Consider the following 27,666-nt stretch of genomic DNA (forward strand, 5'->3'; position numbering starts at 1 on the left):
CTTAAAATGAGAATTTTGTTTGTTACCTCAATAAATTTAGGGTCATTCCTATTTTATTTGTGTACATTTTAATCATTAACATTAAAAACACTCTTTTTACGACTAAAATAACAGTAAAGGGTAAAAAAAAAACTGAATTCTCAAAAATTAAAACGGAAAAAACGGAATTTGCAAAAATTAAAACGGAAAAAACGGAATTTGGGAAAAAATAAAACGGATTTTATAGGGCCCTAGATGTCCTTACACAGCTCTCTGGTCTTGGCCATTGTGGAGAGGTTGGAGTCTGTTTGATTGAGTGTGTGGACAGGTGTCTTTTATACAGGTAACGAGTTCAAACAGGAGCAGTTAATACAGGTAATGAGTGGAGAACAGGAGGGCTTCTTAAAGAAAAAACTAACAGATCTGTGAGAGCCGGAATTCTTACTGGTTGGTAGGTGATCAAATACTTATGTCATGCAATAAAATGCTAATTAATTATTTAAAAACCATACAATGTGATTTTTTGGATTTTTGTTTTAGATTCCGTCTTTCACAGTTGAAGTATACCTATGATAAAAATTACAGACCTCTGCATGCTTTGTAAGTAGAAAACCTGCAAAATCGGCAGTGTATCAAATACTTGTTCTCCCCACTGTATGTATTTTATCCAGTTGTTAAAGGTGAAGTATATAAGAAGTTTGTAAGCCAATTGTTTATTGCCTACTATTAGTATGCAATTTATGGGTTTATGTCCCCCAGAAGTGTAAACACTCTGCTTCCCGGGAACCATCAAAGCATTGTGAGTGGTCCATTCAGATCTGTCAATCTCTTTCCAGCTCAACCTATAGCGAGAGTTTAGGGCTTGGCTACTTTAGCAGGCTGAGCCAGAGGGTTTAGCCAGTGTTGCAGGACTGGACAATGCGACTAAAAATAGATGTGTGAGAACTGTGAAAAGCATTTAGGAGGAGCATGTGTCCGATTTGAAAAAAAAAAAAAAAAAAATCAAAAGCCTACAAAGTCATTGCCGGATAAGGCAGTGAGACAACTAGTCAGCTGTCTAAGTTTTCTGACGCAGCCAACTAGCCTACTCAATTGGGTACTTATGACACATTGCAACATAGTTAAACCTATTCTTGATATGTTGGATATTTGATTGAAAGTAGCTTTTACCTGTTTGCAAAGTCGTTTGAAAATATTAGGGATGTCCCGATCCGATCACATGATCGGAAATCGGGCCCGATCACGTGTTTTCAGACTCGATCGGAATCGGACGTTACCTCCCGATCAGGACTCGGATATATATATTCTCATTATTTTTTAACACATCAATATTTATGCGGTGGCACAGAGTTACGCCGGTTTCACATTGCACGCGTTAGTAAGCAGCTTAGGAGCAGTGCGTATGGTGAGCAGGAGCAGGACACGTGCGTTTTGCTTTCACACTGGCAGCGTTTGTTACGCGCGGCTGAACCGCGGGTTGTGTAGGGCAGGCTACAGACAGAGTACTCCATAATGGATAAGTTGGCATTGCTTTTTTCGTTTTCACATACATTTAAGAGAAAAGACTTGTCAAGAAGCTTATTTTATTAATAATTTCATTTATATAACTTTTGTTTCATCTTTGATTTTATTGTTATGGCAACAAGTTTGTTTTTGGACATTTGTTTTCTTTTTAAATTGCTGTTGGTCATTTGATTGACTGTTTAAAACACAATAGATATCATCAATGCACTTTTTGGATAAAACTGCGGTGTATTTTGGCCATGATCAATGTATTGTCACTTTAATTCAGCAAAAGCGGCGCAGCAAAAATAGACTCGGCGCCGAAACGATCGCGGCACTCATGCTCTGCTCTGCTACGCACTGCCGCGCCGCCTCTGCGCGCGGTGTGAATGCTCTAAAGCCTGGTTTAATCTGGTAACATGGGCGGCGAAAAAAAATACAAGCTGCACGCTCTGCTAACAGTGCAGTGTGAAACCGGCGTAAGAGTTAGGAGTGCAGTTCCTAAAAGCACATTACTGGCTTTGCATACACTGTAGCACTTTTATTTTTTATTTGTTTACATGCCTGCCGGGTATTTTAAGTTGAGGTGCTATTTGTTTATATATTAGACTTTTTTTATATTTACTGTTGCACTAAAGTCCAAAAGTGAAGAATTTATGTATTACTTGATTGTTCAAGCTACCTCACAGAAGTGCTCTGTTTGTTAACAGAGTTGTTGAATGTTAAAATAAGGTGAATTAAATAAAAAATAAGGAACATCCTGGATCTGTTTTTTCGCTCTTCTTTATTCTTTTTTTATGTATTAAGTATCGGATCGGGACTCGGTATCGGCAGATACTCAAAATCAAATGACTCGGACTCGGACTCGAGGGCAAAAAAACCTGATCGGGACATCCCTAGAAAATATGCTTTATTTTTGTAATTCTGCTAGGTGTCACTAGTGTTGCAGAAACTACATACTTCACCTTTAAACAAAATAAAACAATTTCACATTCAGAAGCTGAGTAGCTCAACATAACAATAAATAAATAAACAAAAACAGACACCTACCTCCAATGTCTGGTCGCAGCTTGTTATCATAGCCATCTAGTAAGCTGTTCAAAATATGTGTGACGTCACTCTCATACACTTTGGGGGTCAGAACCCATGTTTTGTTTGTCACTTCGTCATCATCACTTTCCAGCTGAACAGAGCTAATGGGTAAAACAAACAAAAAAAGGTGAATCAAAGATGCGAATGTTCCTATTTTCAACACTTTTATAAATGCATATTATTTTTGTAGTCTCTACAATGTAAGCTTAGTTCATGCTGATTTTGTTTTAACAACATAAATATCCTTATGATTTGGTTCTGCTATTACATATGATCTTGTTAACAAGCCATTAAGTGATTATACTGTAAACATTTATTTCCACCTTTCTTCAGTCAATTTGACTGTATAGCTCATACAGTAGGTTGCTCTTTTATGAATCATAGTCTCATAGTTACGTTTCCTATAAGTATCAATTATTAAACACATACATAAAATGTACTAATGTAAATAGAAATAATGTAATGAAAGAAGTAAACCTGGTAGAAGATGTTTAAACTTTACAATATCTGAGAAGAGGGGCTAATTAATTGCAAAAAATGATTAAATTAAAGATAGAATTAGAAAGCACACATGTTTTGCTAATGAATATGTTTCTCAATACCACAGAAGTTGGGGCCATTCATTTAAATGACATATTGTGTGAGTATTCTTTCTTCTACATGCATGTGTATTGGGCATGCATAAACAGATAGCTGTAAGTTGTTGTGTACTGTTGTGTAATAATTTAACTTGAACCATAAAAAGGCGAGAAATGAACAAAGACAAGGATAAATATGACAGTGAGTCTTTAGAAACTGTGGGTGTGATACTGCAGGCTGGAGACAGACAGACATCCAATAATAATGTTGCATTAGAGGTGGAAACGTGCTCTCAGTCGTTCTGTCTTTCTCTCTGGCAGCACTCCTAAAGTCAGATTGTGAGGGGAAGGTGCTGCTAATGCAAGCCTCTGATTTCATCTACAGCATTATTTCATGTATTCCCATTATCTATCTATCTATCTATCTATCTATCTATCTATCTATCTATCTATCTATCTATCTATTAGGGCTGCCCCCGACTAAAGATATTCCTAGTCGACTAACACTCCTGCATTTTAGCGATTAGTCGAATAATCGTTCATTTATTATATTAATATAAAAACTTGCGTATATACAAGGAAAGGTATAGTCCAAGTTGAAGTTTAACACTTCCATATGACAGAAAATGCTAAAGCATGATATTAGCGCGTTCAAAATGAAAATTAAGCGCTTAAAACAGAATAGTAAAGCGTTTAAAGTATACAGCGCTTACGGACACAAAAATCAGTGGCCGGAACGTTAGGCTAATTATAACATAAAAACAGCAATCAGACTGTCTGTGCATTTTAATAATTTATTATCAAAAATACAAACTGTAACAGTTACATGTCAAAAAAAAAAAAAAAAAAACAGTTTTGAATAAAATAAACTAAAATTCGTTCTTTAAAATAAATTAAATAAACTCATTAGTAACTTAGGCCTAGTACAAAACAAGGCAAAAAATAAAAAAAAATAAAAAATTCCTGTAGCAAAAACGCTGTTTGGTATAAAAATACAGTGGAAAATTAATATAATTTTTATATTGTTCAAAAGGAAAATTAACAAAAACGAACAATTTAATAAATGCACATGGCACATCGCACAACGCCAAAACTTAGAATAAAAAAGAAGGCGGCAAACAAATCAACAGCCTAAGGATTTGATTAAATTGTTTAGAACAACTATATTTAAGACAAAATGTGGAACAAATAATTTAAAGAACACAAATACAAATAAAAAATATCAGAGCAAAGCCGCAAACTGCCATTAAGACGACGGATGAGTCTTGACCTTAAACAACAAATTGCAAACATCAGACTAATTTTTCTTCCAGAATAAAAAACAACTTCTGCATTATATAAAAACGAATAAATAAAAATAATATGTATTTATTTATTTGTATAGCCTACCCCTCATAAAAATACCCGTTTTTTATTTTTTTATTTTTTATATAGCCTAACGGATAGCAAACAGAAACACTACAAAAAGGAAATTAAGCATTCTTACCTAAGCTTTCAATTCGATTTTATTTTTTTCATATTATGTGAGAGGAACACCAGCTTGTCCACATTGTTGGGAAGAAGGGAGCTTCTCGACTTGATCACAATGAAGCCGGCCGCTCTGATGGAGTGGATGTGGAAGGGATACAGTTTAGCTGCTTAAGGCGGCGCTCACATATCGCGCATAAAAACGCGTAGAAAACGCTAGGCGCGCCGCGTTCTCCTTTTTCGAAAGCGCTAGGGCGGTTGCGCTCTGCTAAGCAACCATCAGCCGCACTGTCCGTTACAGTTGTCACGTGACCTACGGTGCGCTTGCGGCATTCTGAAAAGTTGAGATGTTTTTATCTCGATGCGAAGCGGACGCGCTCGGAAAAAACGAGGGGTCTGTACATATATAAAGTGCGCTTTGGTATACAGCGAGGCACGAGATCTCGTTGATCTCTCGTTGCTTTGATGTCATGTCATACACTGATTGCGCAGCCCCTGATTGCGTAATTTTTTCACGTGATTTTTTTTTGCGACTAACCGACTAATGAAAATGTATTCGACCAAGCCCTCTTCATATCGACTAACGTTTAGTCGACTATTTGGGGGCAGCCCTACTATCTATCTATCTATCTATCTATCTATCTATCTATCTATCTATCTATCTATCTATCTATCTTCAATTGATAATGAATGCTGAGGACCTTGGCAAAGCAATCAAACAATATTGTGAGGCAGTAACCATGGAGTCAGTAGAAGATAGAAAGGCATATCCTTGAGAGAAACATGTGACAGAGCTGTACTGCTCTGGCAGCTTTAGAAACATTTCAGAAAGGCAAGACTACAATATAACACTTTCAGCACATATCACTTTACATTATATGGGTAAAAAACACTGCATCATTTCAACAACACATTGTTCAACAACACAAGCTGTTCATCAACAGCTTGTGAAGCCCATTTAAAACCTTCTTGCAGAACTTATATTCTTTTTTTAAGCAGTTAACAAAGAAATGAAGACCCAACTTTTACACATAATACTTTAGATAAAGAGAACATCAAGCAGGCATGTCACAATGATTACATAATTGTCAAGTTAAGTGGATTATTTCAGATAACTCATCATTGTGCACTTTAAAAATCGATTACGTATTGCATTCTCTGTGTAGACAGCATCCGTTATCTACTGCTTTTGAAGCAACCCGATCCTCACATCTAGTGTAGACAGGTGCCAGCCATTAAGCTAGTGATTCCCAACCTGGGGGGCGCCAGAGTTCGCAGGTTGTGGGGGCTGGGGTGCGGGAGCTTATATGCTTTGAGGTCCAAATATGGATACGAAAAACCTTTTCACAGGTATAGTTTAGGAATGCTCCAAATGATCGGCCACTGAAAATTACTTCCTTCAAGAAGGCTTGGAGAGGAGGCTGTCCCCCTTCACCTTGAATGTGTATGTTGCCGCCATCGCAGCACATCACAATGCTGTTGGTGGCAGGTCAGTTGGAAAGCACGACCTGGTCATCAGGTTTCTGAGAGGCGCCAGGAGGTTGAATCCGGGACCAGGTGGTGAACTTCCAAGCACTGCCCCCAGAGGAGGCAGACCCATCCCTTGCGCTGCTGTGTCACGTTTGCACACTACATGCGCAGAGGTCAGGAGAAGTGAAAGGCTGTCTCCAATCAGAGGTTGGCCCACTGGATAGTGGATGCCATCGCCTTGGCGTACCAGTCCCAAGGCTAGCCGTGCCCCCTCGGAGCGAGAGCTGACATCTGCAGAGCTGTGGGCAGGGCGACACCTAACATATTCGCGAAATTCTAAAATCTCCAAGTGGAGCCAGTCTCTACCCATGTGTGGGGTACAAACAGGTAATGCGTGGGAAGTAGGGGTGTGCCATATCATACCGTCCACGATAACACTGGTATAAATTTTTACATGATAAAAAAAAGTGTCATATCATGATATCAATGATATGGTAACGCGATGACGTAATGCACATTTACGTTCCCTAGCGCGCACAACAACAACAACACCTGTCTGAGAGTAAGAGCAGCATATCAGCCTCCGATGACGATTTAGTACCTAAAAAGGGAGATACTTCAATAGTATGGAAGTGGTTTGGTTAAGAGGTCAGACCTCCAACAATGCACAATATTTTGCAAAATATGCAAGAAAACTGTTACCGCTAAAGGTGGAAACACAACAAACTTGTTTCACCACTTGAAGCAAAAACACCGTTGAGTACAACCAGGCTATGAAGGTACACGAGGAAGAGATACTAGCACAGGGCTCGAATTCCCACAGGTCTCCCACTTATAATGTGGGAAATTCCCCCACTAGGGATGGGCATTCGATTAAATTTTCTTAGTCGATCGTCGGGAGAATTAACGATCGACTATCGATTAATCATTAATATTTTTATATTGAAATTCATTATTTCTTTAACTTTTTATAAATTAAAAATGCAATGAAAATACAAAAATACAGTTTGTTTGTCCTCGATGAGATCTTTATTACAAGAAGATCAACGACGTTCGGTAGACTTGAAGATATGCCCTGCGGTGCTCTAAAACAGCGGAACCTGCAGCTGCGAGCCGGCGTTCTTAAACAGAGACCCATGGCCACTTCATCCGTTTTCTGTGATCGGATAGCTATCCGATCGTGAAAAGACCACATGTAAATGCCCTCCGAAACGCATTTGAGACGGATTTAAATCCGATCGCTCAAACCACTTCAGGAGGAGATCTGAGACGCATTCCAGACGAAACTGGACAAGAGTAAATGCATCTGGTTGTTGAAACCACATATGTAAATTTGACTTATCCCAAAAATGCTAAGAAATAAACGTGTGAGAGCGTGTTATAGGCTATATGTCATGTTATAGACAGATATGACGACGCTACTTCAACACGCATCACCACAGATGAGCATCTATTCATCAAGCCAACGTGCAAACTATCGCAAATCAAAGTGTAAGTCATTCATCAACACACAATCATCTTCATTGAAAGTAAAGAACCGAAATGATCTTACCAGGGCTGTTGCCGCATCTTGTTGCGGTCTTTGATTTAGAAATATTCGCTGATGATCAATAAAATGCAGCTCAAATCAGTTGCTTTCGGTGACATGCAACAATTTAAATATGCATATAGCGCGGGAATTCAAGATCGGATTTATATCCGTTTTGCAAAAACACATTTATGTGACCAGGTGTAAATGGAATCGTTTTGATAAATCAGATAGCTATCCGATCTGAGAAAACGCATGAAGTTCCCATAGAACTTCTGCACCAGTCTACTGATTTCTGTTGAGAAAGATAAGCATGTTGACATGATCTGGGATCAGATGCGACCGCAACCTGGTGACAGCCAGTCCAGCCGCCGAAAACACCCGCTCTGAGGTTACTGACGTTGCCGGGATGCACAGGTACCTCCGCGCTAAAATTAATTCCATTGCTTCAAGACTCACACTACGCAACGCAACCTGCATTGGTTTAATCGATAACAAATAAACGTGATCGACGAAATTCTTAATGATCAATTATCGATCGTCGATTAATTATGCCCATCATTGGAAACAAATGGCAGGACCATTGGAAACAGTGATTTTTGTAGCTGAGGCAGATAATGGGGAAACCAGAACAAAGGCCTCTTTCACCCACAATCCGTCCACAGTCAATTGATTCACTAACGCTTCAGATTTCAAAAATACTACGACTGCTTTATTCATTCGCAAAGCTGAGATTACGTTATCGAACCCAATCATTTGTCCTACCGCGACCCTTGGAAAAAAGATTTTGTATCAGATGTGTGCAAAAGATGCTCATTGTAAGCAATTAAGGGAAAGAGTTGATAGTAAATGGAGGATTTATCTTTCTGCCCTTGAGGAAGTTACTCCTTCTTGGAGACTTTTATATAAGCCTCCAATACCAAAGAGAAGTGGGGATCTTCAATGATCTTGAGGATCATTCATAGTATAGTGGCCACTAATAATTTTGTTTCCAGGTTTAATACGTTGGTTTCATCAACATGTCCTTTTTGTAATGATACTGATAATGTTTTTCATTTATTTTGTGATTGTTTTCGTTTAGTGCCTTTGTTCGTGTTGCTTGATGGAATGATGTCTAAACGTGGGTTTATTCAAAAATACATTGTTTACTTTTGGAAATAGGTATATAGAAGGTCTTGGCAAAGGGAGTATAAGCTTGCCAATTTTTTGTTGGGACAAGCTAAACTTGCTATTTTGAAATCAGCGCAAGAATGAGAACCAAAATGTTGACTTGGTGATGTTGTTTAAATCGTTGGTAAAATCTCGAGTAATTACTGAGTACACGTATTATCATTAAACAAAAAATGTCAATTTATTTGAAATGATATGGGGTGTTAAAGAAGCAATTGTTACTGTTCATTAATTTTTTTTTTGGTTGCATTGTTGTTTGTTTTTCTTAAAAAAATAATTGAAGGAAAGAAAGGAAAAATGTGTGTTTTTAATAAAATGTTTTTAAAATAAAAGTTTTTGAAAGTTAAAAGTCTCTACATCACAAGTAGCCTACATCACGTGGAATTATCATGCTCTTCTTTTTCCTCATGAGGCATGACAGCTTCCTGTTGTCGCATCATGACAATCTCTCTCTCTCTCTCTCTCTCTCTCTCTCTCTCTCTCTCTCTCTCTCTCTCTCTCTCTCTCTCTCTCTCTCTCTCTCTCTCTCTCTCTCTCTCTCTCTCTCTCTCTCTCTCTCTCTCTCTCTCTCTCTCTCTCTCTCTCTCTCTCTCTCTCTCTCTCTCTCAATGGGTTGCACAAGCTGCGTTTAGGAGTTGAGACATGATGGAATTGTCACTTGCAATCGGGCCAGCTGTGCAGTTTAAATATTAAAGCGGTTTTAACTATCTAGTACTCGCGTGCTCTCTGAGAGATGGTTTTCTCTGTGTGCATACATAGAGTAAAGCCGCACACAAACAGCTCGCAAGTAACAAAAGTTATTTTTCGTGGATTATATCACTTTAACGGGAAAAAACACGCAAACTTGTAAGCATAAAACGCATGTGACAGTGTGACAGACAGTATAATGAAAACAGTAATGGATCCATGCACTAGCTCTAAAAGTGACAGAAGCCATATGTGTCCGTCATTAATTTTGTCGTCAAAACAACAAAAGATAGCTTTAACTATAAGGAATCAGAATTAATAGCCTATGTATTAATTTAGCCAGGACTCGGGACTAAAAGACTATCAGTGTTATTTTACATTTGATTACTTTATTCAGTTTCTGTAGTATTTCTGAATACTAGTGTTAGACCTACCCAAAAACTTTTCTCTTTATTTATCTTTATTTGTATCTTTATTATTTTGTATACATTTCTGCTACTTTTTTCAATTTAATTCAAAGATTGAAATCAAGCTTCCTTGTGTTGTGTAAACTCTTAACAACAAAATTACCCCATTGTAAAAACGCAATTGTAAAAACCGGTCAGCCCTTATACTGGACTAGATGCCCATATGATGTGATTTCCCCCTTGGTAATCCCATATGTGTATTACGAGGATTTTCAGTCCGGATTTAGACCGTACCAAAGTACTGAGACAGCTCTCATTAGAGTTACAAATGATTTGCCCTTATCATCCGATCGTGGTTGCATCTCTCTATTAGTGTTACTTGATCTTGCTGCATTTGATACCATTGACCATAACATTCTTTTAAATAAAATCGAAAATTATCTTGGCATTAGTGGAATTAAATTAGCATGGTTTAAATCATACTTATCAGTTTGTAGCAGTAAATGAAGAAATGTCTTATCGATCACAAGTTCAGCATGGAGTACCACAAGGCTCAGTACTAGGACCGTTGCTGTTCACTCGGGGTTTTTTTTTTATTTATTTTTTTTACTTTACAGTGCTGTCCAATATTTTAGATTATTATACATTAAAGAGATCATCTTCTGAAGAAAGTCATATAGTGCATCTGGGATGGCATGAAGGTGAATAAAGGATGAGAGAATTAAAACATTTTGGGTGGAGAGTATCTGTTTAGACTTGTGTATAGGGTAAGTGTACCCATTAAGCCCATGTACCCTTTAAGCCCACTTTCAACTCTGAAGTCAAATTAAAAAAAGAGAAAATAATATTTTATGCTGCTTATTATTTTAACCAATCCAGTGATTTGTTACTTCCCTGGCATTTTTAATTGCATACCAATCACATTTGGCAGTGTTGAGTTAGCCCCACCAATGTGCATGCTGTCTCAGGGGACCTCACACAAAGTCACCCCAAAACTTTGGTGTTTCGGGACCCTTCAGAAATCAACACATTTCAGCAATTTTCAGCCATTTCTTTGGTAACTACATTGATATTATGTCAAATAAGAGATAAATGTATTGTTTTTTGTGTATGAACAAATAGTACTTTATCATTTTATATAATTTTCCTTTAAATGGAAAGATGAGTTTTATTAGCTTGCGTTCAAAGCTAATCTCTTGGTCAAACCATTAGCCTTACAGAAAGATAGACTGCCAAAGAATTAAGCATGTGAACTGCAAACAATGAATGTTTTGTGATTCATTTTACATTCATTTACAAATAAATACATCATAAATTGTTTTGTAGAGAAGATTATTTTTATAAATTAACTTTTTTTTAAGATGGGCTTAAATGGTACAGTGCCACAAAACGCATGCAAACTAAAGCCAACACAAGCTAACCTTGAATGAAGAAAACTTAACATTTCTCAATGTGGGCACAATGAAAATTACAATGATACTTAGTCCACAGTATATTTAAGCTCCATGCATGTATTTGTAAACATATCTTACATTTTTAAAGGAAAACATTGTCTTTTTTCCCCATTACTCACTGTGGAACCATTTAAGCCCACCTTATGTATTTCAATGAGGAATCCCTCTAATTGCAAACTTTGATACATTTTCTGAAAGTGTTTAATGATAACATGTCTTTATGTGCTTTTACCTTACTAACCTTTTACCCTTACCTTACACACAAATTACACATTCATTCAAATGAGATAGAGCCCGATTTATCCTAAAGTCCTTTATGTATAACCGGGCATAATTCGGGAGTCAAGCTGAGTTAAGGCTTGTGATTCCGGACATGGAGAGCTCCCAGAGGGACCCTACATTCCCCACAGTCCTGAGCCCCTGGGACTGTTAGGGGGGCCCACTAGGAGCCCCCCTAAGCCCAGAGTATGGAGCCCTAACTCAGCTTGGCTCCCGAGATACACCCGGTCAAACTTCCAGCTTGACTCCAGCTACAACTCCAGTCAAGCCGACTTAAGGCTCCAGACCACCGGCCACTAACACCAACCCATCCCACCCAGGGCTCTAATCAAACATTAGCAAAATGATTTTTTTTAATACTTCCCTGTCACTGAATAAATATATTGATGTTTTACTTCTTTAAAATCAATACATTTTTTTAGATTTTGTGAATCAATGATGATGTGGGCTTATTTGGAACACATGCGGGCTTAAATGGTGCCAAAAGTACCAATTAAGCCCATGCCAGACTTCTGACTTTATTCCTAAATTATCTTAATTTTATATTCTAAAATGTACATCAACTAATTAATATAATTTCAAATGAGAGATTAATCTTGCATTTTAACAAATTATTTTTCTTATAAACTATGTCAATATCTATGAAAAAAACCTAGACTTAGATTTTGGTGGGCTTAATGGGTACACTTACCCTACTCCATTACAGTGTACCCACCCAGTCACTGCTTTGTTACATTTACTGTAACAAGAACTGTTCAAATGATCATTGCATAATTTAAAATATATGAATTTTACACAAATTTTGTATATTATGTATTTGTGCATTTTCAGTTCTATATGTGTATTATGAGAATACTGAGGTTGGACTGTCACAACATCCAAGACTTTCACTTTCATACTTATGTATAGTGACAATAAAGAATATAATGAAATATCCTTGAAGGTCTGTACCATCTGACAGTGAGTCACCATCTGGTTGTAATTTTCATATTGTTTGAATTCTTCAGAATTGAGTGATCATTTATTGTAATGCTGTATGTGCATACTATGGGTAGCGTGATGGCCAGGGTTGCTAACTTTGAATATCAGGTTAGAGTGAGACTTTCTTGATGGCTGAAAATATCACACATATGTACATGACACTAGTATTCTCTTTAAATTGTTACATCACAATCTAATCAAAGCCTACAATGCTTAAAAAAATAACATTTAACATTATCAGGAACAAACAAATATTCTCTGAAAGAATTGGATATTATTCATTATTATACAGTATTTTAATGTACTACAATTATACCTCTAGACATTCATTTTCTCTCGCGCAGACAAATACTGCTCCTGAAAGCTTATGCTGACAATGTAGTATTAGAAGATAAATACAGATACAATTAAAAAACAAAACTCCTAACTTTATATCACTAAAATGAAATAGGAAGCCGCTTACAGACACTCACATGTAAACACAACACTGACGTCTTCACATCCAGGTCAAAAATCTATCAATCAAAAACTCAGTAGCCAATGAGAACACACCGCTGTTAGCCCCGACCCCACGAGAGATATGTGCCAGTATGGTGAATGAAAACTCAGGGAGCGTAAACGAAAACTTCAGAATCGTAAATGAAAACTCTGTAACCGCATTTGTAAGTACAGATCAGCGAAAGAAAAAAGAGAAAACAGTTAGTAAAACATGCAGTGTATTAAAAACAAAGTAAAAAATTTTGCCTGCGATTCATTTTTTTTCTGGATTCAAAGACATTTTATTCAGTGTCCATTCATTTTTTCATTCGTTTCTTGAAAAGTTACGTTCAATATTAAAGGCACAAAAATAATCCTATAGTATTTCCATAAAGCAAGCTTATCTTACCGTCAAACATACCCTGAACTCTCAGTTGATTAACCCAAACCTTGCTTACACGAGAGTATGCTGGTCCCAAAAACTCATCTGTAAGTTCAGCACAGTTCAGTAAGTTCAGTTAAAATGGTTATTTAATGGCTATAAAAAGTAAGACTGATTAAACTAAATAACAGTCTGTGCTTGCAAAGAGAACATGGCAGTAAAGGTTTATTTTTTATGTTTAGCCATTCTGCTTCCACATTGCTTGAAAGGTAAGATATATCATATATATGTTTTTTATTATAGAATTATTTTTTTCAGCAGTCGTAAGTTGCCTTATTCAAATAGCAAGCTATCTATGTAGAAACCGGCTGCAAATTGAAACAGCTCGCTGGATGACAGTTTCAGACTCAGACCGCCTATAACCAACTGGCTGCATGTTTTCTTTTCAGCTTTTCTGAGCTGGCAGACACAAACCTAAATAATTGCAAAAAAAGCTTAAAAAGTGAAAATTTCATCCAACATCCCCTTTAATAGTGCTTTATATATAGATATAACTATATATATATATATGTATAATACCAACACAGGCTCATTGGAAACACGTACCTGAGGCAACATTTCTGCAAAAGGCAAAATATGTACTGTACCAATACATTGGCTGCAGTTTCCAACAGAAATGAACACTAGAGGCAGCAAAACAGCAAGAACATTTAATCCTTTTCATACAAAAGTATGATTAGGGGCAGCTTATGGATTAATTAAGAATTATTTTCAAGCGGCTCCTAGCAAGACATTATATTATGACCTCAAAACACTTTTACCATAGTGCATGATTTGTTAACGAATACTCTGAGTTTGCATCTCATAACCAGCTCCATATGTTTGGCTTTTCTGACGTACTAAGCTTGCTCAGTAGCTCAGCTGGTACAGCAATGTACTTGTGATGTGAAGAGCTCAGAAATGAAATCCTGTGAAACACGAGTTATGTCAAAATAGCTCAAAGACACAACTGATTCAGCGCAAAGAGGAGGCGTGTTCCGGCACAAACGTTCCCTGGTGCTATTTTGCAGGTTTAGAAAACAATTCTGCCACTGACCATGAAAAACCTAGTCTAAAGTCAGTGGCGCGTTGCGCATGTTATTCATATGCTATTTTAAGGGCACATGCTTGGCCTTAATCAATGTAGCGTGTGCACAACGCGCATGCACTTTGCTTATCTCATCTACACACAGACGCAGCAGTTCTCATTTTTAGAAAACCATACATTATTAAAAGAAAAAATATTAACACACGAGGGAAATCATTGTTGTGTCCATGAAGATGGGAAAAAATAGGCATAAATCTAGCTTACACATTTACCCAAATTATTATACGCCTGTTTAACCGAAGCTAATTTGGGTGGGTTTCTCCCTCCCCATACAATGTCACTTCTCTGTGTTTAACAGCCCTGACGAGAACATCGGTCTCCTCGGCTGTGGACCGCTCCTGGTGTGCGCCTGGCAAATCCGCCGTTATAATAGCAATCCGCCATGGAACAAGCGCGCCTGCTCTTAAAGGGAATGTGAGATGTCGCTCTGACTGGTTTATTTCACGTTACGCCCAAACCACACCTATGAGTAATGAAGCTGCTTCAGACCAACCCATTTTAGATTTGCGTCGGGTGCAAGAGTCATTTATCCCGCCGGTATAATAGCAACAGCGCCCGAGACCCACCCACAAAGTTACTTGCGTTTCGCGCTTGATACTTGCGTTTCAGATCGTTAAAATAAGGCCCATTTTGTCTAAGTTTAACACTTAATTTGTACTGAGTAGGGATGCTAACGATTAATCGATGATCGATTAATTGTTGATAAAAACTTAATCGATAAAACTTCTCAATCGTCGATTAAAGGAGAAGTTCACTTTTAAAATGAAAATTCTGTCATCATATACTCACCCTCATGTTGTTTCAAAGCTGTATGAATTTCTTTCTTCTGCTGAACAGAAAGGAAGATATTTAGAAGAATATCAGTAACCAGACAGTTTTTGGGTCCCATTGACTTCCATAGTATATTTTTTTCCTACTATGGAAGTCAATGGGACCCAAAAACTGTCTGGTTACTGATATTCTTCTAAATATCTTCCTTTCTGTTCAGCAGAAGAAAGAAATTCATACAGCTTTGAAACAACATGAGGGTGAGTATATGATGACAGAATTTTCATTTTAAAAGTGAACTTCTCCTTTAAGCAAGGTCATGCACATGTGTGCTGCTCAACCACGAAACTCGTAAAGCAGACACAAGGAAAAATGAAGTGAGCGCGCCGGAGTTATGTTTGGGACCATTTTAAATTAAGGCTAAAGTTGCACCTTTATGACTATACGTTTGCGTGTGCATTCACAGCCTTTTGTTTTGTGCAAATGTATGTTGTAATATGGTGTTAATTTTGTGTAGGCCTATATTTATCTGATTTACTTCCTATAGGATAGCCTGACTTCGTCATACTCATATTCTAGTCAGAATGTGAGTCTGATACCGCTCCATAGAGATTTGATTATGGGGCGTGTCTCAACCGAACTAGGAAAAAAAAAAACTCTGCACTCAATTGGATAGACCTACAACCAATCAGAGCAACGGAGTAAATGACGCATGTTCTTCATTCATATTTTCAACCAACAAAATGTCGCGGGCGCGGCTCTCTGTTCCTCTTTTAAAATGAATGCACTGTCGATATCTTCTATAACAGACGCGATGGCGGAATCTACACATGATGTTTCATAAACAAAGTTCGGGAGGAGCACGTACAAATAATCAATCCAATATCAACTTGTCATCAAACAATACCATGTCTAACGTTACCGAGGAAGCATATTCACTCTGTCAACTTACCTAACACTCCTTGACAGTTTTTCAGCATCCCTCGGTCCCTCCACCACCCCGAATCCTCACTCTTGTCTTGTTCTCTCACAACCAGGAACACGGGGGAGTATGGCTACCGAGCCCACAGCCCTCTCCTCGGACAGCACGTCATATACGCATTTATTCTGTCTTACTTATTTGTGTGAACTCGTGACATCTCATATAGCCTACGCATTTATTCTATCTGACTTATTTGTAAGTGTGAACTCGTGAAATCTCAATTGTCCAGCTGCAGTCGTCTTTGTTGTAAACTAATTCAAATCAAGCGCTCTTTGGTGACGTGGGTGATTACGTAACCGCAGACCATCTGTCCATCATCGATTAAAGCCCGCCCTGGCAATTTGATTGGCTCGGCCTTCTAGGAGCCGAGCATAATTACTCCTCAATGGATCGAGTCCAGACCGAACTTCCCGACCAAAAAATGTTGTGGGCGGGGTTCGGGCTGGCACCCAGGCTACCTATAGGATGCATTTGGTTAAGAATTATTGAGGCATAAAGTGCATCAGTGATCATCCTCAGCTTCAGCGCATGCAGCTCAAACAGCAATGCACGACATCAATAACTATGATTGGGAGTGTCATATTACATAAACTTAATATTACGACTTATATCTGCACAAACATTATAGAGAGAACAAAACTGTAATAAAACATTGTTAATTCTTTGTGTTTAGTTGCAGTGTTTCAGCGTGTTGGGGATGCACCGATATGAACATTTTGGCCAATACCGATAACCGATAATTCTTTACATTTGAAAGCCGATAATCGATATATTGGCCGACAAATTTAAATTCAAATTTCGATATATTTTGATAGCCTAAATACAAAAACATAAGGCTCACCATTAAAAGCCATGTCCCAAACACTTTATAACACAAAATAAATCAAACATATACAATACAGTAGCCTAGTTTGAACCATTGTACTATTCCTTAACTTTCCTATGCCAACTTTCATTAAAAAAAATGGTAACACTTTATAATAAGGTTTAATTTTGTTTGCATTAGTTAATATGAACAGCATTTATTAATCTTAGTTAATGTTAAGCTCAACATTTTCTAAGACATTTTTAAGATCCAAAGTTGTATCTGTTAACATTGGTTAATGCACTGTGAACTAACATTAACAAAGGCTATTGCTCTCTTTTAGCTCATGTTAGTTAATGCATTAACAAAGGAGACCTTCTTGTAAAGTATTACCAAAAAATCTTTTGTATAAAACATCTTTTTAATAAAATTAAAATAAAATATCTAAATAATGCAAACAAGTCATCATGGATAACTTTGGGCTGCATATAAAGAAACAAAATGCAAGTGCCATGGATAAATTAAGTGGAATCGCCCCCGCACGGACAAGGAAATTATTTTAATCAAACCATATTGTTGATGAAAATAATACGAGAACAAAAAAGTGCTAGTTATTAATAACGCATCAGTGTTTTTTTTTTATTGTATTAAACATTTTTTTTTTTTTATATTACAGTAATAGTAAACATCTTTAATATTAGGCTTACTGTTTTCAAATGACATCATTGCTGTTTGAGCTGCGCGCGCTGAAGCTGAAGAGAACGAACGTTAAACTGAATCGCTTTGCTAGAAGGTTAATCAACTCAACGGTTGCTGAAGAATGCAACTAAACCCAAAGAATTTACAACTTTTTTATTACAATGGTGTATACAATTATAACCCAGAGAATTCACAAAGTTTTATTACAATAGTCTTAGGCACCAGAGCCCACTCAACTCAAAGAGTATGGCTTCTTCTAAGGTACTAGCTAGCTAGCTTTTGTTATTGAATTGAATTGACCCCAGGATTGAGACCTCTGGGTTATTCAGTTCCTTAGGCCAAAAGATACTGTGCTAGTGCATACTTCCTAACCTTGTTGGTCAGGCATTTTCCTCAGTACACTGTAAGAAATGATTCTGTGGTCATGTAGATTTGAATTAATGTTTTTGGTTAAAATGTATTCAATATAATTGTGTTATTGATTTTGAGGCAAATATTTAATTAAATTTCAAATAAAAATGTTTGGAATAAAATCTACCCATTGTAGTTAAATAAAACTTAAGCATTATATTTATCTAATCCCAAATTGAGAGAATATTGAGTGAATTCAAATCAATGCAATCAGGCTAATTTTAATTGAAAAGCACTTCCTGTCAAAGTGCGCCTTTTTTTAAAAAAAATGCAGCAGGCTACCTAGCCACAAGACATTTGAAGAGAGTAGGCTACAGACAGTGAATATTCGTCTTCTTCCACATTGCTCATCTTGCTAAATTTAACTGATCGACTAAGGTAAGAAAACTTCTTTTGTTATCACTGGGCTAGTAAGAAGAATGCATGTAACGTTAGTGGTATATTACAATATAAAATGAGTTATCACAGAAAAAGAGACTCAGCAGCAACACAAAGTTGGCTTCTGTTGGAAGGCTATATATTAATGTAGCAGTGTGATTTTGTTGCGCTATAATATGAACACAGCATTATACATTTTGGAAGAATTCTTATGTATCGAAGTCAAACTTTTATTTTGAAGGATGTGGGTTAGCATTTCCACTATGGTTCCTAGGTCCTTTGCGTGTTAATATCGTATCCTCAGTATGTTTTTTATGAAATTGCGTAAATAAGTACATTGTGTTTAATTTTAAGGTTCCATAAAGAGAAATATTTGGGGTTATCGCTGGAAGAGCATCTTATATTTCAGACGGCACTTGACTCACTTCCGTTGGCTTTACTTCCCGTGTGTGGAGCTCGTCTTCCCGAGGCAGGTAACGTAACTTCTCTGTGTTGTTTCACTGTTTTGTTTGTTTCAACTTGCAAATGTGAAGGTAACTTAGCTAAATCCACGTGAAGTCAGTCTATTAACAGTGTTACGTTTTAGAGCCGCAATTTTATTTATTTTCATGCATAAATCTGTTAATTTTAGTGTGGTGATGTCCGTCCATAGCGGCTAGCACTTAAGTTAGTTAGCTAACGTAACTTTAGCAGGAGGGGAGGACGCTTAACATGGCACAAACTCTCATTTTACAGCTAAACCGTACACTAAAAGTTTCTGAAAACATTTTAGGAACAGAATACTGTTTCATATCTGATTTGCAAAAAGTACATTTTGATGCTAATTTTATTTGTTATTTGGTGATTTGATTTCATTGTGTAGTATTAGTACGTTTTAAAATTTTGTTTTAGCCTATTTTCATTTTGGGCCTAAGGTTTTGGCCATTTGGCACGTTGTTGGGTGTGGAAGGTTACTAATGTGATTGCTTTATCTGTAAATTAAATTAATGATAATTTTTTCAGAATTTCTTTGATCTGAATATTTTTTGGTAATGCATCGTGTAGGTCTTAAATTTACATCTTTATGGTCTTAAAATGTCTTAAAAAGGTCTTAAATTTGACTTATTGTAACCTGCATGAACCCTGTACAAAAACATCAAAATAGAGAAGAAAACAAAACAAAGAATAATTTGACACCAAGGCCTGTGAGAAAATAAAATCTAATAAAATAGATTTATAAGCTATGAAAACAATAATGAATTTTCTAGTAATGTGTTTTATACTAAGACAATAACAATTTCTTGTTGCAGGACACTGAGAACTTGGAGGAACTTGAACAGGTCATAATGGCCATTACTGTGACCCCAAAGCCTGGACCTTCTACAAGCAACAGCCCAAAGAACATTGGGATCGTCATAGAGGGCATGAAAGTGATCACAGGACTTGGAGATATTGCAAGGGCTTGCTCTGTCCTCCTTGGCTTGACCTACGCGCTGAATGTCGATTATCCCAGACAGCTGAAGTACACCTTTGAGGTGTTCCAAAAACTTTTCTTGAAACTGGATGATTCAAAGCTTTCAAACAAAGTCCAGTCCCTCAAGAGCAAACTTCAGGCTTGAAATGAGACCGTATTGCAGTGCAGACTTTTGTGCTACACAATGTCCATCTTCTACAGCGCTTGAGAATTGCACATTTGAAAGTGCTACGTTTGTATGTTGGCACTGATTTGTCCCACGAATCTCGTGACATTTCAATTGTTGTAAGTTCAAAGTACAAATGAACTTTTATGCACTTTTATAATTTATGATTTGGCACATGCCATTATGGAGTATTTTTCTTAAAAATCTTTATTGCTCTTCTTTTTTTTTTTAAATAGTTGAAGTCAGCATTCTGTCCTTTTCAAATGTCTGGTTTGAAATGCAAGATCCAACTTCTGGCTTGAAATGAGACTGGTTGCAGTGTACAATGATGTGCTACAGTGTGTTGAAAGCACAAAAGTTAATTGTTAATAAAATTCTTATTTGAGTATTTGAGTTCTGTGCTTTCTGGGTATTGAGAAATGAGTATTTAGATTTAATTCATTGCATTGATTGAATTCGAATCAATGTGCAGATTAATGTAGATGATAATTACGCAATTATGATATGTAGAATTAAATTAATTTTTATTAGTACTATTTACACATTAGGGAGTTTATCTTTTTCAAATCAACTCAATATTTTTGTTTAGGTTTTAATTAATTTATATAATTAATCTATTCAAATCTACTCATATTAAATGGATAACTATTAAGGGTCTCATTTAATTAATATTTACTCAATTCCAAACCTTGTGAAATTTAATTAATAATATTGCTTGTAATCTGTTGCCTCATTTTTATTGAGTAGATATGGTGTATCTTTTCTTACAGTGTATGGCGGCGTGGGTATTAATGTTCCCATAGCGTCAACGTCATGATGCAGCATTGGGTTCCACTCAAAAGGGAACATTTCAGGTTACGTATGCAACTCGTTGCATCGTCTTGCCATACTTCACGCAATGCCTTAGAATATGGTGTCGTGTTTTTCAGACGTCTATTCATTGCACTGTAAAAAAGTTGCTGCATGCCGTAAATTTAAGTACAATCAACTTGGATGTTTAAGTAATCTCAACTTTAATTACATTAAACTGACTTTAAATATGAGTTAAATCTTTTATAACATAAAAAAAAATATGATCATAGAAATTTTTTTACACTGTGTCTTGGTAATGCGCTGATGCTTCGTCACCTGACCATGCTTCGGCCAATAAGATTGACGCATTTCCACGCGTGCTTCAGACACCGGCTCATGTAAAAGCATTCCCATAATGTCAATGTCATGACTCAGTGTCTCGTTCTCTCTCAGGCAACTGGGTTACATACGTAACTTGAGACGTTTCAAACATTTAAATGACCATCTCAAAAATGATTCAAACTTGGAAAGTGCAAACTTTACTTTTTAATGTAGTGCATAAAACTTAAATTGTGTTTCTGGGTCAAAATGACTCAAAATGGAGCATATCATAACCACAATTTTTTTATGAAAATGTTGAATTCACATTGTAGTCTAATAAGCCTACATTTCTTTTAATGCAATAGCTTATTTGCTTACATTTTATTTTAAGGAGTCTTAGTTGGAGTGTGATTTAAGTACTGAGTAATATCAATTAACAACTTGCTTACTTACTATCCACCTTATTTTGCAATGCGGAATTAATTTATTTTCTGTGAATTCCGATTAATTAGCCACTATAAGTAAATAACTAGAAGAATAAAAGCGCAGTTAATGGTAAAGATATTTGCGCTATAAACCAATGTGTTTATAATTACGACAATACATTTAAATAATATTGTAAGAAATACCAATTTGCAATATCAGGCTGCATAACAAGCTGTTATAATTATAATAGTTTTTAATGACATTTAAAGTTTAACTTAACCGACGGATGACACGTTTTTCTACTTTTGACAGCTCCAGTGCTTTTGTGAAAACTACAGATTCTACATCCGCATTTTTGTATCCCTGCCCACAGACAGTCAGATCGACAGAAGGTTATTAGCAGAACAGTTATTGTAAGCGTAGGTTTATCACTGAAAATTGTATCGTACTCTTTAAACAGCATTATGGTATAAATATAACACTATGGCAACAGCTTTCTTACCTGTACGTGACAGTGTTTTGCTTCGGGGGATTGGGTGGAACTGACAGAACGGCAATTGTTCAATTGTTTCAATTGTTCCCCTCCATTTGGGCTAAAACACTGTGTTTGTGGTCAATGAGTTTGAAATGTTGACAAACCCTGGGATTTTTCAGATTTTCTGTTGCAACGTTCTCTGTATATTTACGATTCTTTAAAGCCTTTAGCCACCGCCTACAACAAGCTGGATACTTCACTGGAAACTGAAAGTAACTCACCCCCGCTAAAAGTTTACTCTGAATTTTTGCTGCGGGGAACAATACAAGTCGACACCACTATCACTAAAAGTTTGCTAAGAAGTATTTCCTTCTAAAGCAAGGCAGTATTTGACCCAAGTAAATGTATCCAAAGCAGACTGGTGGGAGTGGCCTTGTACAGCAACATATACAGTACATGTATATAACAACACCTAGTGCAAGTTTACCTGCGTATTTGGCAAAAAGAATCTCTGATTTCACTAGTGAGGTAGCACCGATTTCAATTTTTTTTTGCCTTTCTACTGAATAGGCAGCCAAGTTTTATTGAAAGCCTATTTTGCCAGCGGTAAAGTTCCCCTTTAAGGATTAATTACAACTGCTTCATTACAAGCAAACTCAGAGAAAGACAGACATTATTCAGGGCTGGATTATGGACCGGGCCATGAGATGCCAAGCCCCATGTTATCTACCACAACATGCATTTTCTAATGTTTTTGCAGCCAAAATGTCATGAGAAGATTTGTTAGGCTACATTTTGAAAAAAAAAATAAAAAATTAGGGGAGGGGAGGGGGGGGGGGGGGTTAAATATCATAACATATCTCTCACTGCATTTTCTGCACCACACCGCCTGCATTTTGGTGGCTTTGTCAACAAACAAATAGCTGAGCTTTGGTTCAGAACACAAGGTTGAGGTGTCACTAAGGGCCTTGCTCTTAAACCAGCAGGCTGAGTCCAATCAAAGCCAGTACTGTCCAAATCTTTTTATCATGCCACTATAGTCAGTATTAATCCTTGTGGTGCATCTCTAGATGTAAATGTCACTTAATCTTGGGGTACAGCTAACAAGTGTCACCAGTGCCACACTGTCAGTCACCCGCTGTCAGCTTTTAATCTCCTTGAATCTGACACTTGCCTAGGATATGCCTTACGGGTCAGAAAAAAATATCCTACAAGGAATAAAATAACTTTATTAGGTCAAGGCTCCTCAAATCTTGCCCTGGAGGGCCAATGCCCTGCAGAGTTTAGCTCCAACCCTGATCAAACACACCTGAGCAAGCTAATCAAGGTCTTCAGGATCACTAGGAAGTCACATGTAGAGGAGTTTGATCAGGGTTTGAGCTAAACTCTGCAGGGCAGTGGCCCTTCAGGACCCTAATCGAAGTCAATTTACGTATGGAGAGATATTTTCAAGAGAACTGTTACATCTGCTCCTGAGATTACATGTCTACATATAAATTACTTTTAAAAATAGTTGAACACCTACAGTATTCGGTTTTAAAGATCATGAAGATTAGGGAGATGACCCTGAGTGACAGTATTAGTAGCATTGCCAGTGCTATTCCTTCAGTAAGTAATTGTCAATCAGTGATTACAGCACTGTTAAGAACTTGCATTTCAGCACAGCTCCTGTATTAACAGTTAGAATACTTCAATTATTGTCTCCATGGTCTGACTAGCCTTTCCCAATCAATAATCAATAGCCGTGGATAGGTGAATGCCCTATGTGAAATTTGGATTGGATACAATAGAAATGGTATGAGATCTGACTTAAACCAACATAAAGGGCGGATTAAATATTTATAGGGACATAAGCAGGCTTTTACAATAATTACAATATTACAATAGATGCTTTTGTCAGTAATCTTCTAAAACATAGACGGCCTATGTGACCTATTTGACTATATACTCTTCTAATTATTATTCTAAGTAGGCTTTTAAGATGATCAAAATACAAATAATTGACTTAATATTTGTTCATGTCTCCATTTAACACGTTCAGTTTGTCAGTATATTAGCCTGCAAACATCATAAGGTTGAAAAATAAAGGTTCAGTTATTCAGTTACTTTATTTTAAACAAATACTAGTAGTAGCAAGCATCAGATTAATATACTATATGTATATATGTATATATATATATATATATATATATGTATATATATATATATATATATATATATATACACACACACACAAGACTTCCTTTCACCAAACAGATGTCGCTAGGTTTTCTGGGCCCCCTGTACAGTAGGCTAGCCTATATTTAATTGGGCCCCCTCTGTAGAATTAGGGATCCGGAGATGGGGGTTCCCCATTTGTCAAAATCATTGTGGGACCCCCAATAGCTCTGGGCTCACTATTTCCCCCATTAGAGACTCTCCTGGCCATCATGTTTCTGAAAAAAATTACACCTACAGTACTTTATGAGGAACAGCAGGTTCAAGATTATGTGCCTACTGAGGTTTGATTAGGCCAGTGCTGTATACTAAATATATAGCTTCATTTCAAAATTATTATTGTTATTATTTTATTTTTTTACACGTTCAGCATTGTCGCAGGGAACCATAAAATAAGAAAATCTCAATCCCAATAAAACATGACAGGTAAAACCCAGTAAACCCCTGATGATCTTTCTTTATATCAGCACTTTGATATGTGTTATTATTTGTTTGTAGTTTTTGTGGTACATATCCAACTTAGACTGTTAGGCCAGAATTATCCCGACAGCAGGTGGAGAGGAGGAGTCAATCGCTGACTTAAATCTTCTTAAACAAATGTCTGGACTGAAATGGCGTCATGTACATGACAAAGATGAACTTTACCCCTTTGACTGTATACAATGAGACATAGCATACTGTTAATACAGGGAAAAGTCTCATCTCCTGCTTCCCAGACTCAGTTTAATGGCTGTTTAAATCATGACACACCTTTTCTCAATAAATAGGTACTGTCATTATATAACTATTATTATGAGGTTGTATGTATAAAATATGTTGGTGGTGTATAAATCTATTCAATATTTAATTTAATATATATATATATTATTAGCATATATAACTGTCACATAGTGCAATGTGAAAACATACATTTAGACGTAACATAAATGCATGTTAAAAACATACATTTAACCAAACAGATTAAAGGAATCCATGGGAAATAGAGCAGCACCGATCATCGCACACACTCCAAACACAACGTTTGCGTATCATAACATATTGACATGTTAAATTCGTCTGCCGATATGATATTCTTACCTCAAAGGAAGATAAGCGAATAGAAAAGCCCATAGAAATAGCTTGAGTGTGATCTCGGGGATGGCCATCGCATTCAAGCATTCAGAGGAAAAATGAAAAGAAGCCATGATCACCATCTTGCTCTCTCTTCACACAGATCGACGCGTCCCCCTTATTTACTGCCTTTCCTCGCTATTACACATAGCAGATCGCTTTGGCGTCTCAGAGCCGTTGCTGCGATGCAATACAAGCCGTCACAAAAACAACAAAACACGCCCACACCAAATGAAGGCGAGCGTCCTGCTATATTCAGATATGAGCAGATCACTGGAATTACATGCAAAAAGATAAATGCGATCTCTCCCGGGTCCAGTATAACTGGTAAAAGTGTGGATGCAGATGAATTGTGTGAAAGCCGATCTGATGCACGTCGCTGCAGCACAACACATGCGTGGTAGAGATGGATCCAAATGCTTCTATTAATACAATCTGTGCACTATATCCAGTTAATATTATAACTATAACACGCAGGCATAGCGTCTGAATTTACGTGTTTTTGTTGTTGTTTGTTATTATTAGATTATTATCATTATTAAAAAATACATGATTTAATAAAAGGGAATAAGCAAAACTTTTGTAATGTAGTTGGTGTGCGTTTTTATCGCGGCATTTTTGTGCCAATTTTGTATCAATTTAGAGGCTGAATTTCGATACTGTTTTATTTAGGTTATGTTGTTATGTTGAGACAAAGAGGCTGACAATATAGTTGTAGACTACCTTAATTTTTTTTTTTTAAGCCGTATTTTTTAATAGCTTGTAGAGGGGAAATTATTTAATAAATTAATGTGAAGATTTTGATAAGAATTATTTGGCATGTCAATAAATGACAATATTAAAGTCCTGCGTGATTTGGTTGAGCGCAAATACCACGAGAGAGAGAGAGAGAGAGAGAGAGAGAGAGAGAGAGAGAGAGAGAGAGAGAGACTGTCGTGATGCGACAACAGGAAGCTGTCATGCCTCATGAGGAAAAAGAAGAGTATGATAATTCCACGTGATGTAGGCTACTACCAACCAATCGCAGTGTACAGCTTACAGATGTCACATATCTGTAATCAGGTAGCGTTATATCATCAGGTAGAGTGAAACAATTTGACAGAGTTGCTATTTATGGGAGGAAACCCACTTTTAGCACTATGCACAAATCAAGCAAACGTCAAGGCGAGCACATTGTATGCCAGTACCATAGACAGCCCTGTAGATGTCCTCAAGTGAAATATATCTGGTGAAACAGACACACACACACACTTAGATAGATATATCGATAGATCAACACAAAACTCTAAACAAATGAATACATTTATAGGTCAAAATGTTAAATATATCAAAAAATAAATAAATAAATAGGTCATTAAGTTAAATTATCCTCAAGCAATCCAGAAACTATGCTTTAGAAAATCACTTATATAATACCATGTGTCTAATGAATTATCTAATGTTTTTAAGTGAGGCATTGTGCCTGAATGGTCCATCCACTTCTTTTAGCCACTGGGAAGGAATAAAATGGAAAACGGATTATAATTCACGCTCCTGGCCTGTCCTCTTTTTCACTGATGTCAGCTTATGCCACGAATGCTCAGTATTAGTGCTCAGCACAAAAGTTAGCCCAAGGAAGAATCGTGCCTGTGGTCATGCTTGGTTTGCTGGCCTATCTCTGAGAACACACAGCACATGCATTATTTCTCCTCTAATCTGTTAGGTTATCAAAAATTATTTAACTCAAATAAATAGTCTCATCCAAACGAACATTGTTGTTGGTGAGACTATTGCTAACATTGTAATTGCAGAATCTACCTCACCTTTGAGTTTTATCATTTCATATAGGAGAGAGAAAGCTGGCACCAAAAACGTAAATAAAATGTTAAAGTTTTAAAAAAGAGATTGTTGCATGTGTTCTGTTTAGTTTGATTCTCTTTATTTAGTTTCTTTGCTGGTTTAGTCCTTAGTCATTTGTTACCCTAGCTTACTCATTTCTTCACTAAAAGGTTAGTTCACCCAAAAATGAAAATTGTCATAATTTAGCTTACTCACCCTCGTGCCTTTCCAAGACTTTCGTTCA

General features: G+C 36.8%; 1 protein-coding gene across 3 annotated transcripts in view; it reads right to left on the minus strand.

Moving 5' to 3' along the window:
- The window catches only part of gabrg2 (gamma-aminobutyric acid type A receptor subunit gamma2), a 118,360-nt gene extending 92,341 nt beyond the window's left edge, over positions 1-26,019 (minus strand). For 2 of the 3 annotated variants that reach the window (XM_079847025.1, XM_079847024.1), the window contains exons 1-2: positions 25,572-26,019; positions 2,533-2,675 (exon numbers count right to left, since the gene is read on the minus strand). In XM_079847025.1, coding sequence (XP_079703151.1) covers positions 2,533-2,675; positions 25,572-25,687 — 259 coding nt within the window. In that variant the 5' untranslated portion in view covers positions 25,688-26,019. The remainder of the gene's footprint in view (positions 1-2,532; positions 2,676-25,571) is intronic. The other variant, XM_079847026.1, reaches the window with a different exon arrangement.
- Positions 26,020-27,666: the final 1,647 nt, after the last annotated feature.

The sequence above is a fragment of the Squalius cephalus genome (genome assembly GCF_949319135.1).
Source record: "Squalius cephalus genome assembly, chromosome: 17".
In the NCBI taxonomy this organism is placed as follows: Eukaryota; Metazoa; Chordata; class Actinopteri; order Cypriniformes; family Leuciscidae; genus Squalius; species Squalius cephalus.